The 17,847-nt window shown below is 42.1% G+C and overlaps 1 protein-coding gene across 2 annotated transcripts in view; it reads left to right on the top strand.

Annotated features, from left to right (window-relative positions):
* LOC101830901 (glutamyl aminopeptidase) overlaps positions 1-17,847 on the top strand; it is a 75,200-nt gene that overhangs the window by 13,076 nt on the left and 44,277 nt on the right. For both annotated transcript variants that reach the window (XM_040751801.1, XM_040751802.1), the window contains exons 2-3: positions 3,729-3,870; positions 5,887-6,018. In XM_040751801.1, coding sequence (XP_040607735.1) covers positions 3,729-3,870; positions 5,887-6,018 — 274 coding nt within the window. The remainder of the gene's footprint in view (positions 1-3,728; positions 3,871-5,886; positions 6,019-17,847) is intronic.

Genomic DNA, 17,847 nt, shown 5'->3' on the forward strand with positions numbered 1-17,847 from the left:
GCCTGTCTGCTGGCAATTAATATCATTCATTTCCCCTACACAATCAGTTCTCCATAATTGCGTTACCCTCGGTGCGACTGCTGAAAAAGCCACCGAGGCAAAACAGACCCGCTGCTGGAGATGCCTGCAGCTCTCCTGGATCCCTGTGTTCAAGCAAGAGCAGAAGCAAAACCTCTCTGTTTATAAGAACATTTGGTCAGAGACCTTTGTAAAGAGAGAGGGTGAAAGGGTTAAACACCTTCTCTCCCCTGGGTTCCCAGACGTTTCTTCTCTACCATCTTGCAGAGTTGACCTTTGGAAAATCTATATGATGAATGACTGTTGCCTGGAAGGGCCTCTCTGCTCCCTGCTTATTCTGGGCTGTTGTGATGCTTTTGCCTGAGCCAGGTCCCTCCTAACACACACACACACACACACACACACACACACACACACACACACGTGAGCGCGCACACATACGTCTCTCTCATCACTTTGCTGGTAGACTAATCTGCAACATGATTGTTCCCTTTCCTTCAACCCTGGGGGTACAAAAAAATCAGAAGTCAAAACAATTCAAATGAAAAGGGCAGGTGCGCAAACATGGGCTGTTCCTGGTGGCATCTTGTCATAAGTCCTTCCTACTCTGGGAAAAACATGACGAATTCTTCATAGTCTGATATATTTACATTCCAGTGTAATCTCCAAGAGGTCTAAAATTAAGGTTTATTGCAGGACACAGTGGCACACGCCTTTAATTCCTGTAGAGGCAGATGCAAGTGAATCTCTGTGAGTTCAAGGACAACTTGGTCTACATAGTGAGTTCTTGGGCAGCCAGGGTCATACAATGAGACCCTGCCTCAAAGAACAAAACAAAACAAAAACTGTTAACATCACAATAGCCAATAATTATTCTGTTGCAGAACAGATCCTTGGCTAAAGTTTTTCTTAGGTAACTTGATTTAAAAAAAAAATACCAAGCAACAACAACAAGAAAAACCACTTACAGAAATGTTACAAGAATGGTATCTAGAACTTGTAAAGTAATTTACCCAGATTCACAATTATTTACATTTTGCCCACTTTGACCCTCTTTTCTCTCCATCTAAAGCACTTGTTTACATCTTGACATCAGGGTATATTTCTTAAGTACAAGGCATCGTCTAACAACTATACAGCAGCTTAAAAAGAAAAATCAAAGAATTTAGCATCAATACAATTATGTTACTTGAGTTCATAACTGGATTTCTTCAGTTTTTTGCCTCTCCCCAGTATCCCACCTTGGAAGTGTGTCCATCATGACAAACTCCTTCAAATCCAAGTTTTTCCCTAGCCTTCCTTCATCTTTCTTGACATCAGTAGTGCTGAAGAGGATGGGCCAGTTATTTTGGGAATGCCCCCTAAGTTTCTATTTGTTGACTCTTTTTAATGATCTTTTTAAAATGTCATGTGAGCATTTCTGTCAGGAGTATCAAGGAAGCACAGCTGTGTAGCACTCAGGAAGTGGTGCAAACTGTTTATAAGTCAGTGATTGTTGGTGATGCTACTTTTTAAACCATGTTCTTCAGGTAATTTCCAACGGCTTTCTCCAGAGTCAGAGTAACAGGGTTTGTAGGTCATTTTTCCAGAGAATATCTAAAACAGGCAAATACATCTTTACTCAATTCTTTTGGGTAAAGTATTTCTGAAGATTTTCTGAGTCTGGTATTCCTTCTAAGATTCTTGGGCTCTAAGAGTTTGGAATGTGTCTCATTGATAGAGTCTGTGCTTAGCATGCATAAGACCCCAAGGCCAATCTCTAGCCTTGCAAGATAAAATGTGTATAATTATTTAAAGAAGAATTTAAATCAGACTTGCAATCAAAGAAAGAGCCTATGGGCTGTCCTAATTAGCTTCTCTGCTGCTGTGATAAAATACTGACCCAAACCAACTTGGGGAAAATGATTGGTTTATGTAGGCTTCCATGTCACAGACCGTCAGTGTCGGGAATTAAGGAAGAAGCTTAAGGTAGGATTTTGAAGTAGAAGCTGAAGTAGAAACCATGGAGGAATGTTACTTTGTGACTTAATCTCCATAGCTTGCTCAGCTTGCTTTCTTTATGGAACCAAGGTCCACCTGCTGAAGAGTTCCAGCACCCATGATGGGCTGGGCTCTCAAGGAAATGCCTCTCTGACATACCCATAGGTTACTCTGATTGGAGGTAATTCCCCAATTAAGGTTCCCTCTTCCCATGTGTCTCTAGTTTGTTAAATTGGAAAAAAGCTAACCAGAACAATGGTTGGGTTTACCCAAAGGCCTTCACCTCAAGCTTGATGATCTAAGTTTGACCCCTAGAACTTGATGGAGGGAGAGAGAGCTGAATCCACCAGCTGTCCTCTGATCTTCACAGTCTGCCACAGTGTCCCCCATCCAATACCACCATAAATAAAATGTAAAAGAAAAAGCCATTAAAAAAGAAGAGCAAGAAAGGATTCATGTGTTCTTAGTTCATTCAATGGGTTGTTTTCTCATTCTGCTGATTTTGGTTTGGCAAGTAGTGCTCCTGTCAAGCAGACACCTGCGTCCTTCTGACTTGTTCCCATGATTCTTTGAGTACTTCTTACTGTCTTGACAAAATGATCTGGGTCATCATGGACTTTTTACCTAGCCTAGAAAAGCCCCTTTTCTAAGGAGCTCCAGCTCCTCTTAGTAGAGAATTGCATTTGGAACTCTTCATCTGGGAGCAGAATAATATCTGCAATGTGTGTTATTAGGAGGTTGGTGTGTGTGTGTGTGTGTGTGTGTGTGTGTGTGTGTGTGTGTGTGTAGTTTTTTTGGTTGAGACAGGGTCTGGCTCCGTACCGCAGACTAGCTTGAAACTCCTCAGTGTTGGGAAACAAGGGTGAGACACTCCTCCTGGTTCTTAAGCTTGGAATTCTTTGTGATACAGTTTCTTTAGTTCATGAGAACCCATGTGATTCTTGTATAGATTATTGCTGACATCAATCAATGTTATCTTGCTTCTAATATTTTTATTTGCTGTTCTTTTCAATGAGCAAAAAATATACAGTCAAATTGTTTTACTGTAATATGCTTATATATACATAAACATGTATATATATATATAGTGTGGAAAACAGTACTTTCAGTTTGAAATTCTAGAAATGTTAAACATTAACAGTTTAGTGACTATAAGCACATGCCTACTAGCAGCCATCAGGGATGCTGCTGTCTTTTCAAAAGTGGGTTTTTTAATTTAAAAAGCTATACGAGAGATTGTACCCAGACCCTTGCACATATCAAGTGGGTGATCTACCACTGAGCTATAGAGCCTCAGCCCTCAAAATGGGGCTTTAGGTCAGTTTGACATTTTCCTCACTAGGAAGGAGGCTAGTCACCCATTTGCCCTGTAAATGAACAAGAGTTCTGTCCTTGCTGTAGCATAAGCATGGAAGAATGTGCCACTGGGCAGAAGGAGGGTATGAGAAGAAACTTCTCCGCTCTGTGATAGGACATGCCTGCTCATAGCTCCCAACACAGAAAGAGGCAACTGGGTGTGCATGTGTTTGCCTCCTTGTTGCTCAGTGACTTTGGGTAGAGTATCCCCAAAATTCTAAAATCCTGTGACAGATATTTGATAGTCTTTTAGATGGAGCTTATGAAAAGAAATGTTAATAGTTATCGTAATGTTACTCATATTTTCTATATGAATAGAAACATAGGGACTGTCAGAAGTGGCAGCATGTATCCTGTCTGTGTTTATTTCTAAGGAGCATAGCGGCCACTGACCATGAACCAACGGATGCCAGGAAGTCCTTCCCTTGTTTTGATGAACCCAACAAGAAGGCAACTTACAATATATCCATCATCCACCCCAAAGAATACTCAGCGCTTTCAAATATGCCGGTGGAGGTGAGTACTTTAAAATCTTGTTTCTGCACATGAACTGTTTGCAATATTACTCGAACTACCTGATTTACCATAGCAGAGTACTCTGAATTCTAAAATTAAATGTGGTATAGCTATCAATTTAAAGAATTAAGAATACATCTTAGCAGCCAGGCATTGGTGGCACACGCCTTTAATCCCAGCACTCGGGAGGTGGAGGCAGGTGGATCTCTGTGAGTTCCAGGCCAGCCTGGTCTACAAGAGCTAGTTCCAGGACAGCCTCCAAAGCCACAGAGAAACCCTGCCTTGAAAAACTTTTAAAAAAATACATCTTAGCAACCTTTTTTCTTTGACTCCAGGAAGTTGTCAATTCATAACACCACAGTCCATTAATAAATTCACTTTGAAATTTTTAAGGAAGAAAGAACACAATCTCTATATATTGGGGGCTCTTCTTGACTACGCAAATCACTAGTCATAAAAAAATCAATGACACACTTAAAGTTTCTAGGTTACACTCACTGTTTAGACTTTTCAGTTCAATGCAATCCTCTTTTTTTAATAGATAAAGCTATTTTTAAATATCATGACTTCAATTCTTTGTTGTGCAAGTCAACTCCAGAGGATACCATGCCCTTAGATTCTCCTGCTGAAAGAATCTGTCAAGCACTAAACTAATAATAGGATGCCATAATTATGTCTGGATCCTTGCGGATACAGGACTCTTTCCTGTGTTTCCTCTTCATAATGGGTGGCATGGCTAAAGACCATTCCTTACCTTGAAATTAAGGTTTATTATACACATCACACATTTGATGCATAAAGTCATCAGCATAATTGTTCTCTATGTCCCATCTTTCTGATTAGTTCAGATAGTGATCTACACTATCACTGAAACCCATCCTTCTGATAACAAACTGACCCTTGAAAAGCACAAACCAAGCAAAGAGATCAAATTTATAAAGATTAAAATGTAAAATGTCCCCAGACCTAGAGTGAATCCATTAATCAGATTTTTTCCTATGGGCATTTGAGAGTTCGGATTGCAGAAGGAAGAATAAAGGAAAAAATTCAAGTTTGACATGTCAATTGAAAGCATGTGATCAGAGTACAATAGGCCTCAGAATGCCTTGGAGCAGATGAGAGAAAATGAAGGTGGAAGGAGAAAGAAGAAAAACCAATCCCTCTTTCTTCATGACCTAGTCATCTCAGAAGACTATAGATTTTTTTTGTTTCTGCTAGATTCAGAAACTGACTGGGAGAAGGATGGCTCTCTGGGTCATTAATAGGCCTGAATGGATAGCAGTTGACTTTTATTGTGAAGTAACTTTTCTCTCTGGAGCATACACATACCCACAAATAGCAAGAATGTCCCCATCTAGAAAGTGGTTATGAGGTGATGTGCAAATGTTTAAGCTATGGTAGCAAGAATATGGCAGGTGGGTGTTTAGGACTGGTAGTTGATTGACAGGAGAGTGGCAGAACTGGTGTGGATGAAAAAAAAAATCCCAGATGGCTTAGTAGTTATGTCAAACAATGGAGTCCCCTCTGACACCAGGGCATTAACTAGTGCCCATACCATGGGTCTTTGATGTAGACAAATAGAATTGGAAGAGAGAAGCCCACACAGGTTCTTCACACAGTAGGTATCCATTTACACACAGTAAACAAGCTGCTGCCTGATGAATTCTTCCCTCTGCAAGACTTTCAGCTTATTCTTTATTAGGGGATCAAGTTTCCCTTATAATATGGTCAGTGCTATGCAATTTTTGCTGAAAGATAAACACCTGCCCACTTGATGTGCCCGCGAAACTTACTTTTCCCTGAGAAATCTGATACAATGTGCAATTTGGTCACTTCCATAGTCTTGAAGATAAGGTGCCTTTTCCCACAGTCTTTTCAACATTACCACTTGTCATTTGACCCCTGAACTTTGAAAATGAACTTCTGAGTAGGGAGTGGGCTTTGGGGTACCCATTTGTTTGTCTTATTCATGGGTGATCTTGTGATAAGTAAAAGACGATCTTCCGTTTCGTGCAGAAAGAAGAGTCACTGGATGCCTACTGGAACAAAACCACTTTTATGAAGTCTGTCCCCATGAGCACTTACCTGGTGTGCTTCGCTGTACACCGGTTTACATATGTACGGAGAGTGTCCAAGAGCGGCAAACCTGTGAGTCTTATTAGATTCAAAAACTCAACACCAGTGCACTTGTGGTTAACCTTCTGACTTTTAAAAACAATTGCTTATTAGTTCCATACAGCAGGCAAGAACCCTCCTTAGCCACTGGGTTTTAGGAGCTCAGTAATATACTAAACAACATGGAAAAGTGCAAGCCACAAGGACATGGGTGATAAATAAACAAGTAAATGTGCACAGCCTTGAAATATTTTCAAGGGAAAATTCACTGGAAAACCAGTGATAGTTCCTCTATAGACCAGCATAAGTATGTCAACTATGTGGCTCTATCCAACTTCATTACAAGGCTAGGTATACGTGTCAGAAGGTATGTCTAGGTAGAGAGGGGGTGAGGAGGAGAATGTTCTGGAAGCAACAGGAGCCAATCAGTTTATGGTGCCATTTCTGTCATTTTTGTTAGTTTGCTTGTTTTTGAGATAGGGTTTCTTTGTGTAGCCCTGGCTGTCCTGCAGTAGGTTCTGTAGACCAGGCTGGCCTCTAACTCAGACATCTGCCTGCTTCTGCTTCTGAGTACTGGGATTTAAGGTGTGCACCACCCCTGCCCCACTCTATATGTAATTAAAATCAATCAGCTACTTCCTGAGACCCTGACTCAAGAAAAACAAACTTGTACTTCAAAGTACATAAGTTTTAAATCAACAAACTGATACAGAAATCTAAAAGTCAACAAAATATCAGAAGTATTTTTGAAAGTATGAGCATATGTTTCTTTTTAAATTAATCTGTTTTTTACATTCCAATCCTAGTTCCCCTTCCCTCCTCTTCTCCCTCTCCCCCCACTTCCTTCCTCCTCCCATCTGTTCCACGAAGCGGGTAAGGCCTCCCCTAGGAAGTCTACTAAGTCTGTCCCATCATCTCGTTGAGCATGTTTCTAATGACAGCTACGATAACTTCCTTTAAACTTTTTTACAATTATGTATAGTGTGTGCATGTGTGTGAGTGTGCACGTGTGTGTACGTGTGTGTGTGTGTGTGTGTGTGTGTGTGTGTGTGTGTGTGTATGTTACAGTGTTGTGTCGAGGTCAGAGGACACCTTGTGGGAATTTATTCTTTCCTTCTACCAAGTAAAATCTGGGGATTGAACTTGAGTCTTCAGAGTGTCACCAATTCCCTTTACCGGGTGGTTTATCTGGCTATCCCAATGACTTCCTTTTGAAAACCCCAAACCGTTATTACCTACAAGTTTTTTTGGTTTGGGGGCTAGAGAGATTGCTCAGAGGTTAAGAGCACTGGCTTTTCCAAAGAGCCTGAATTTGATTACCAGCACCCATGTGGCCCACAACTATCTGTAACTCTAGTTTTAGGAAATATGATTCCCTTTTCTGGCTACCTCAGGTACCAGGCATGCACACAATATACAGACATACATGCAAAAAATTTTTTAATTAAGAAATGGTTTGTTTTGGAAGCTCCAATTTTGCTATTTTTTAAATTCACCTCTATAACATATATGTATGCATATATGTATCCATATGTATGTGTATATATGGGTACTCTTCACAGTATGCATTTATAAGGAAGAAGTGGCTACCCATTTTACAGATAAGCTTGGAGCCCAGGGAACTCAATGGCTTTGCTGAAGAGCCATCTGAGGAGTGGGAGGGACTCCCAGTCCATACTCTTCCTAAAACATCATGCTCTGCTAAGGTGTCTGGGGAATGTGACATCGTCATCTGTCATTGCAGGGGAAGAGCCAGATGGTTTTACTTCCCATGAAACTTCCACCTTCATTTATGTATCAATGGGGTGGATATTGAGACATACTAAAATTGGGTTTCCAGCATCCAAGTTATAGAGAGTTGCGGGGGACATAGAGACCTTCCCTTTGGACTCAGGAGGACTGGTCCAGCTCAACTCTCCCTCGTGCCACATATGACCCTTTGATCAAGGGCACCACCAGTTCCTAAAGATAATGCTTAGCATTGGGGAAAATTACTTCTCTAGACTGTATTTCACATAGTCGGTGGTGTACCTCTGGCTTGACATAAGGTTGAGTTCATAAGTGACGTTCATGTTTTTCTTCCACTGTCATAGCAAATGTGACATATTTATTGAGTGCTTTCTTTAGAACCCACACTTCGTCACATGCAGGTGTTTTTCACATGACGTTTTTACAATATGATTACATTCTGGGCACGCCTTTTTTTCTGTTTTGAGTAGAACGTCAAGACAAGGCAGAAAGGCTGAGCAATTCCTCTATGCTCATATAGTTTTATGAGTCAGAATGCAGCCGAGCAGCCAGCAAAGGACATTACACTCTTAGTTACTTTCTAATAGCAACTGTGAGTGAGCTGGAGTTTCTGGATGACTCCCTCGCTGAATCCCCCGAGCAGCTCTTGTGGCCCGGGGAGTCACTACGGGTGGATCAGCATTTGACTAGATTCTAAGGATGGATTTCAAGTAAAGGAATGGAGCAACGTAGTGGGAAATACAGTTTTTGCCAAACATGCCACTTCTTAAGTGGCTCTTTTGGGAAAGCTGGTAGTGGGTTGCTCTAAGACCAGCAGCACTTTCCATACTTTGGAAGGAGAGCAAGGATATCCTGTCATGACATTCCTTTCTGATCACCTATTTCATAAGAGAACTTAATTGCCTTCTGAAATTTCCCGGATCCTCTAGTCAGAATTTAACCAAGTGACCTGGAACTGAAGCTAGGGGGTGCCTTGTCCTCATCTTCTGCTACACTGTGGGGTCATCTCCCCTAAAAGTTGAACAGAACTTCACAAGGACCTGAAGCACCTAATGTTCATGCTAATGTTTCCCGAAGGTTTCCTTTTCTTTCATATTTGGAAGCTCCTCCCCACCCTCTGTATGTTCACTCTGAATTGAAGGCTAATATTGGCACCCAGAAGAATGTTTCCCCAGTGTGATACTCACTTCAGAGAGAAGCATAAGAGAATCGGCCTCTTTAGATCCATTGAAATGTGACAAACAGGAAACCCACCTAATCAATTCGTTGAAAAAGTTACCTAGTAAAGGAAGACAAAACAGGCATCTGGGCAGTCCAGCATCATGAATGAGATAAGACATAACAGGCAGGCAGGGAGTATAGCTTCATGAATGAGGTAAGACGTAATAGGAAGGTAGGGAGTCTAGCTTCATGAATGAGGTAAGGCGTAACAGGCAGACATAGCAGTCCAGCCTGCATTTCTCTGACTCTCTTCCTGTCATCTCGAGCGGTTCTCAGACAGAGGTGTATAAAGGTCTAGATAACCATTTTACCCCCACTGACCGAATTTCTCACATACTGGTTTTCCTGTATTACACTGATGTGCTCTCCCACATATGGGTTTTTCTGGATCATGGGAAAATATATTTATCATTTGAAATTTCTCTAAAATATTTTGTCAATATATTTTAAAAAGAAAGAGAGGAAAATCAATTCTCTATTTAAAACCTCCTATTGATCCTCGTGTACTTTTCTTTCTTTCTTTTTTTCTGTCTTTCTTCCTTTCTTCCCTCCCTCCCTCCTTCCTTCCTCCCTCCCTCCCTCCCTCCCTCCCTTCCTCCCTTCCTTCCTTCCTTCCTTCCTTCCTTTCTTTAATTTAGAAACAATCTTATTTTACATATCAATCCCAGTTCCCTCTCCCTCCCATCCTTCCATGCTCCCCACCAACTCCCCATCCCACCCCCTATCCACTCCTCAGGGAGGGTGAGGCCTTCCATGGGGGGGGCCTGTTTTCTATTACAAAATTTTACTCTTTTACATTACATATTCTTAAAACATCTTGCACATACTTTAATTTTTAAAAATAATTATAAAAATTTTAATTAACATAATTAAGTCATTTCCCCCTTTCCTTTCCTCCCTCAAACCCTTACCATGTCCTCTCTCTTCAATCCCTCCCATAGTCCCCCTAACTCCCTCTCAAATTCAAAGCTAATAAATATTTTTAAAAACTTCTTTTTCACACAATGTATTTTGATCATGTTTTCTCCCTCCACCAGTTCCTCCAATGTCTTCCCTACCTCCCCCCCAAATGTGTTCATCTATCTATCTATCTATCTATCTATCCATCTATCTTATGTCTATCATCTCCCTCTCACTCCCCCACTCTTGCTTTCAAAAACAAAACACATAACTGAAAATACAAACAAAAAAGCAAAAAACTAATAAGACAAAAAAAGCCAAACCCCAAAGCAAAAAGTACACACACACACAGACACACACACACACACAAAGTCACCCCCCTTAAAAAAACATGGAACTCATATTGTGCTGGCCAACTACTCCTGAGTATGGGATGTGGGTATGGTTGATATACAGTTATAATCCATTGGAAAAAAACTGATTTTCCTTTGGCCAGTGGGTATCAATTATCCAGGGTTAGGGTGGGACCCTGTATCTTCTTGGCAAACTGACCGCCCCAACTCCACCCACTGCTTCTTATCACAAGTTCCACAGAGAAGCCAAAGCCTGTGGATGCTTTACCCACCATTGCTACATGCTGATTCCATGAAGGTGCAGCAGAGCACCATTCACTGCACCATCTGGACCCGAATGAAGTCCTGCTACTTTTTCAGTAGGCACTGTGAAGATGGAGCCAGATCATTACTGTGCACACAGCATCCTTCATAGAAACGGAGTGAAGCCGGCAGCCATTCTTATCTACACTGTTTCTGACAATATAGTTCTGGCACATTCGTCCCCTGTCAACCATTCAATCAGTTTCTACTATATGATACAAGAATCTGTGACACTCTCATTAAACTTGGTGAGGTATAGACATTTGACCCTCTGATAGGAGTTCCTTCCCACCCATTATCAGCAACTTGAGGTCTGGTATTTTCTGTAACTAGAAGAAAGGACATAGCAGATGTCGGTAGTGGAGCCATCTATTATAAATAAAGTTTTTCCTTATGCATGAGAAAAAATATATGGAGTTTATAGCAAATGATATCACTAAATTCAACTTTATGAAAACCAGTCAGCCAACCAACCAGCCAAATGGCCCTGAACTATGCATGGTATGGTAAGTACATGGTGTTTTAGCTGTATGAAGTAACTGCAGCCATGTATGTAAAAACTGCCATCCCATCAACATCCTTTCAGGGGTTACATCATAATTGCATCATAATTACATAACTAGCTTTATTATTAATAATGTTATAAGCAATATTTCTGCTTCAGGGTTTCACTGGGATGTACTGTATACTGTAATTCATTTCCAAATCCAGTGCAATTTGGATTTAAATATATTGTTTTTGTTTTCCTTAAGCACCCATTTAATAGAAAGCTTAGAAGAAAACAGGAACTGAGAAAAATTAAAAGTTCCAAATTGCCACATGTAAACTCATTTCCTGTTAGTAGGTTTGTGGTGCCTTCTCAGATATATTAGACCTATATTAAGTCTTCAGAACTTATTAGCTTTGCACCCATCTCCAATGAGTCAAATCCAGGCCAAGTTAAATTTTTTGGGGGCAGTTGGATGATGTCTTTTTGTAAAGATCTATGTGTAAGAAGGAGTAATTACCTTGTTGGGGAGTTCCCTTGGCTTCCCTAGCAAAGGGGAAGACTGGAGAGGGAATACCCATTGAAGGCAATGGCCACTCAACTATATGTTCATGCAGCAGTGTCATCTTCAATATCATGTAACTTACATAGGTGTGTGGCGTGAAAGCCATGTAGATATCTCTGTCTCATTCAGGCTATCTTGGTATTGATAGTGAAACAGAAGACTCTTCAGCCAGGTTATCTCATGTCCTTATGGAACACACATATACTCAGGAGGACGCTAAGCCCCAAGAAGGGGGGATACTAAAAACTACCTATCTCTGGACTGAGATGGGAGTCAGAAGCAGCCACCATTATTCAGTGATACCCTAGTGTTTTCCTATATGTTCTGATGATATCCTTGTGAGAGCCATGGCTATCTCCTTCAGTTTTAGTGTCCTGCATGGTCCTGGGACACTTCCTTGGTGAAACCCTGACAACCTCCAAGAAGTGAATGACACTGGGAAATAAGGCTGTTGCCTGTTAGTAGTAAGAGTGGCCATAGAGTTTTACCATCTACAAAATATAAGCAATATAGGTAGTGATATGGATTATGCTGGGTCAAGAGGTCAACTATAGATTAATATTCCTAGGAAAAGTAGGATGTATGATCAGTGTCCTGATATCAGACCTCTGCACAATTCTTGGTCTAACACCATCACTCTTCTTGATTCTTTGGACATGGATAACTTTCCCCTTGCCTTTTGAGACAAGGCATTCTGGATTCCTGTCCATTCTCTGTCCCACCCAGTATCACAGCAAAAACTCTGTGCTCTGTTTGGTTCCTGGCTTTCTGAAAACCTTTGTAAATCAAGCTGTTGCATATCAAATGGTTTATCTTTTGTGTTCACTGTGCTGATACCAGGAACCTATTATTTTGTATCTCAAAAGCATAAAGTTCATTTCCTTCCTGCCACCCCGTCATTCTCTACTGCTCTTAACAGTAATGTGGGTACCACCTTGTGCTGTCACTCACAGAAGGAAGTGCAGACAAAGAGAGTCACCAAGGTTAATAACTGAACATGTTATCCAAGACACTGATTCTGGCGATGAGCCTCAGAACTTTGATGTGTCAAGCACTGTGGAAATGTTATCTTATCCACTCCGTGCTGTCTGTTTGAGACATAAATCTTGCTGCTCTCTGCGTTGTGCGGCTGGGGAAAGTAAGGCTTCAGTTTTAGTAGTAGAGAAAACAGTTGGTGTGATGATGTGGGAGCCACTGAATTGGGCTCTCGTTTGGGTCTTGCTCTTTGCGTTGGCTACTTTTCCACTGCTGTGACGACACACCATGACAAAGGCAACTTACAAATGAAAGTGTTTAATTGGGTTTGTAGTTCCAGATTGATAAGAGTCCATGATGGCTGAGTGAATTCAGTGACTGAAGCCTCATTATCTCCATCCACAAGCACAAGTCAGAGGGAACAGTGGGGATGGCAGGAAGCTCGTGAAAAAGCTGCCCCCAGTGACATACTTCCTCCAACAAGGCCACACCTCCTAATCCTTCCCAGACAGTTCCACTGAGCACCCGGGGGACCCATTCTCACTCAAACCCCCACACACTTCACTGGCAAATGTTCAAATTTTTACTTTAAATCCCCTTTGAACTCACAAATTTAAAAAAAAGTCTGTATCTTTGGGGCTGGTTTTATGTTAGAAATTGAGTGTGTTAGGATTTGTGTGAAGGCTTTTTTTTCAAATGTTGATGCATTTCATGGGACTCAATAACTAAACAGTGTGTGTATGTGTGTGTATGTGTATGCATATACACAGTTTCATTATCTATATCTATACGTATAGCTACGTATATATAAAATTAGATATATTTCCCATACATAGTATATACAAATGGGAAAAGTAAAAGGTATGAAAATCTGCCTATCAGTTATCAGTTCAGGTCAGATGATATTACAAAATTAGTTAGTTTAGACAAATAAAAAGCTTTTGATTTTCAAACTGTGGTTAAGAGTTTCGGTAAAATAATCATCGGCTACATAAAAATATGACATTCTATTAATAGTAGTTCAAAATTCATAGAACTGACATGTAGCACGACAAGTTCCTTGCAGAAGGCCTGGTAACATCAGCTGCAGTGACACTCATAAGTAAACACTGGTGAGGTTTGTACAAAGTTTGAGGTTTGCAGACATAAATGGGCACTGAGGAGGGAAATGGTATGAAGATGCATTAAGTTGTTCCAGGAAAAGTTGTTCAGTCATGAGGATCATGTCTAACAGAGAGACATAAGAGAGTGACAGCAAGCAACTAGATACCAACCCTCCTGGGCTCATGTCTCATCCCTCAAATTGCTGGAGACACCAGAAAGTCATCGTATTAAAAAAAAAAATTCTAAATGCCCATGTTGGCTTCAACGGACGCTGTAACGATACGCGACACACAGTTACTGAAAGTGAAGCTAAGTATTTAATGTAGAAGATTACTCACAAGATACCAAACCCCGAGAAGCCCAGCAGATCTCAGCTAGCGACTGGACCGGAAGCCGAACTCCAGGAAAAGAGAGCGAGACTTCCTGTGCGCTGTCTTTTATGCCTTCCCCCCGTAACGCCCCTAGCCATGCCCAAAAGTGGGCTTGGCTAGTGACGTAGTTCCGCCTACGTACGTATAGTCTTTACGTCCAGCCGTATACGTCTTTAGTCCTGCCTAAAGTGGGTGTGGTTAGCGGTGTGGTAAACCGCCCTTTTATTACCTCATCTGTATGCGCCTCTAGTAAGTCACATGTTTAATGGCGGCATAGACTTAGTAAGTCACATGTTTAATGGCGGCATCAGACTTCCTCCTACATGCCCACTCCATGGGTCTGGAGAGCCATTGTAGTGGTTAAGAGGGCTTGTGTTTGTTTTTGTTTCGGTTTCTCTGTGTGGCCCAGGTTTACCTAGAACTTGCTCTGTAAACCAGGCTGTCCTCAAACTCATAGAGATCCACTCTCCTCTGCCTCCCAAGGACTGAGATGAAAGGTGTCACCACCACCTGTTGCACTTGAGGAGGACACTCATTGGACTCACAGAACACCCATGGCTTTTTATCACAACCTCTCTCTGGGGAACCTAACTCCCTTCTGGCCTCTTCCGGTACACATGACATACACATAGCACATGACCATGTCAAACTCCTCATACATGCAATCAAAACACTCATACACATAAAATAAAATAAATGATACATTAAAAGATTAAGCTTGCCTCATAAGTGGGTCCAGGATGATAAGAGAAAAACAACTAGAATAATGGCAGAGCAGATGTGTCATGACTCCCAAATGAAGAATCAATTTAAAATGGAGTTTTGAAAGTCCAGACTGTGTAGTGGACTCAGTGTTTTGAGGCAGGGCTAGTCCTCTGTAGCAGAGGTATGTATCAGGAATATAATTTCCTCTGAGAAGATACCCTACTTTGGAAAATAAACAGATATATATATAACAGGCTCCAGAATCCTTTCATTTACAGAATAAGTTTATAAACTTCATACTTAGCCACTAAAAGCTTCCTTGAAAGCAAGCGTGAGAACTCGTTAAGTGATGGTGATGCAGGGGGCTTTGTGTTGGACAGATGTGCTAAGAACCCGGAGGAAGGAGAGGAAGGAAAAGGATACAGGAATGGGGCTCAATGAGCCACCACCAGGGAGCTGGAAATAGACCCCAGAGCAGGAGTGAGGGCGTCTGCAGGGGGCGGGGCGGGCAAACATTACACACAGGCTTCAAATGACAGACTGCGTTGGCATGTTCATGGAGGGAGTCTTCCATGTTGAAATATGTTCCTAACTTGTGGCAGAGAGGGTACACTCGAGGATATGCTTTGGCTAGTTGCAAACCATCAGAATTCTTCAAACCTCATGATTATAGATAGGGTTTGTGGAACCAGTGCAAGGACCCTGGTGAACCGCCAGCACGCTGTTCTACGATTCCTCAGCTCATTGAGCGAATCTGTGTTTAGGAGAATATGACCTGTGGGGGTTGTCTGGAAGGGTCCTAGGTGATGGGAAGTCTGCATCTGGCTGGGTGCAGACCGTGCCCACTTCCGTGTGCAGATGGGCATGAGTGAGAAAGGAATTGCTCTGATTCCAAGTGAATGAATGCTGATAGCAGTCTTTTCTGTTGCTGTCACCAAGAGAAAGGAGGAGAAAGAAGAAAAGTAACCGGTACTGCTTCCACAGCACGCTTGAAAGAAGTCTCTGTGAGCCGGGGACCCAGCTCAATGGTAGTGTAGCTGAGTTCTTAAATCCCGGAGTCGGTAAAAAGAACCCACCTTCTGTGGGGAATAGGAAAGCACCAGCAGAGACAGCCCAGCCTTTCTCCTCCCGCATACCACCTACCACAGAGGGTTCACTGTCTTCGGACTTTTCTCAGCTCGCCTCTCCAGACAGCACAGAGCATGGGCACACAGACAGCAGTGCAGCGACAAGAGGAAATGTCCCTGAAATGTCTCATGGATAATGAGTGTGGCAGAGAATCTGAGTGTGTCGTGTCACACCTAGTTGTTGACACGTTAACAGGTGAAAGGCTGCGAGCCTTCCCACTGACAGTAAGGCAACCACACTGGCTTTGGTGTTTCACGGCCGGCTTCCGTTGTTCTGTTCAGTGGCTACCTGCTGGATCCTTGGATTCAGCTATGGCTTGGAGAAGGCATTGCTTACCAGGAGGGTAGGGGAGGGCAGTAGAAGCGGATCATCTCCTCTCTTCTGGCAAGTAAAAACTGAAAGTCTCAAGGAATGTGGGGGCGACGGGCAGGGTCACTAACTGTGGTGGGAGTTCATTTTTTTGTCTCTTTTTTATTTCTAAATTTAAATTAGAAACAAGGCTGCTTCACATGTCAATCCCAGCTACCTCTCCCTCCCCTCCTCCTACACCCTTCCACCAATCCCCCCCCCAATGTCCACTCCTTTCCCCAGGGAGGGTGAGGCCCTCCATGGGGGTGTCCATAGTCTGCCATTTCATCCAGGGCCGGGCCTAGGCCTTCACCAAGAGTCCAGGCTGAGAGAGCATCTCTCATTGTGGGATGGGCACCCAAATTTCTATTTATGCAAAAGAGGCGATAATGTCCCTTGGCTAGGATGGGGAGTAGTCAGTCAGGACTGGTCATTAAGGGACATTCTTTTAGAATTTGTCCTTTATATTGTCGGAGCTCTCCTGAGTTCTCTTCTAAGAAACAGCGTTGGAGGTGTGTGCCCAAATGAGCATCACCTATAGCAATGCCGTAGGGGTAGGAAACAAGTAGATTTCATCTCTCTCTCCCTCTCTCTCTCTCTCTCTCTCTCTCTCTCTCTCTCTCTCTCTCTCTCTCTCTCTCTCTCTCTCTCTCTCTCTCTCTCTCTCTCTCTCTCTCTCTCTCTCTCTCTCTCTCTCTCTCTCTCTCTCTCTCTCTCTCTCTCTCTCTCTCTCTCTCTCTCTCTCTCTCTCTCCCTCTCTCATTTTTCTAATCTTGAATCATCTTGTTTAGTCGGGTCAATGGTCTTGAACTTACTAAAACGCAGGCATCAGTTTTTGGTGGAGGTTTCAGATCAGGTCTCAGGGTCAGCGTGCATATGTCATTTCGCTTTCTCATAAATTTAGCAGACTGTCATCCGAAGCACTGTTCTCTCCTTCACACACTAAAAGTTACTAAACAGCCAAGAGTTCCCGAGCACAAACCCTAGCTTCAAGGGACATTTTATTCATCTGCTTAGAAGGATTCTCAATATTTTTTTAATAAAGTCATACATGATTACAGCTGGAAAAAAATCTGCACTAGGCACTCAGTTTAATTTGTAAATTAGGTCACAGAGACATAAAATAATACCCCGGAAGCTCAGAGAATGAACTTAGCCTACTCACTCCTTCTTGGCAAATGTTTGGGTCATCATTTTTTAGGCTCTGGGAGTAAAATAGAAACATGTTGAGGGCCATTTAGAAAAGCAGAGTGGAATATTACAAAGGGGAAATGTGCAATCAAAAACACTGTGGATGAGAAACAAGAAATGAATGTGTTTCCTCTCAAGGAGCTCCATACCCAGGACAAATCATTGGCTTCACAGAAAGGCAAACAGATCCATAGGTCCATAGATACCAAAAAGACAATGCAAGTTGTTTTGATTTTTGGTCTTTTTTAAAATGATCTATTTATTTTTATTTTGTGTGCAACGGTGTTTTGACTGCAGGTATGTCTGTGTGAGGGAGCCAGATTCTCTGGAACTGGAGTTACAGATGGTTCTAAGCTGCTATGTGGTTGCTGGGAATTGAACCTAGGTCCTCTGGAAGAGCAGTCAGTGTTCTTAACTGCTGAGCCATCTCTCCAGCTCCAGACAATACAAAATTTTCCTCAT

This window comes from Mesocricetus auratus, unplaced genomic scaffold, assembly GCF_017639785.1.
Source record: "Mesocricetus auratus isolate SY011 unplaced genomic scaffold, BCM_Maur_2.0 Super-Scaffold_100009, whole genome shotgun sequence".
Taxonomy (NCBI): Eukaryota; Metazoa; Chordata; class Mammalia; order Rodentia; family Cricetidae; genus Mesocricetus; species Mesocricetus auratus.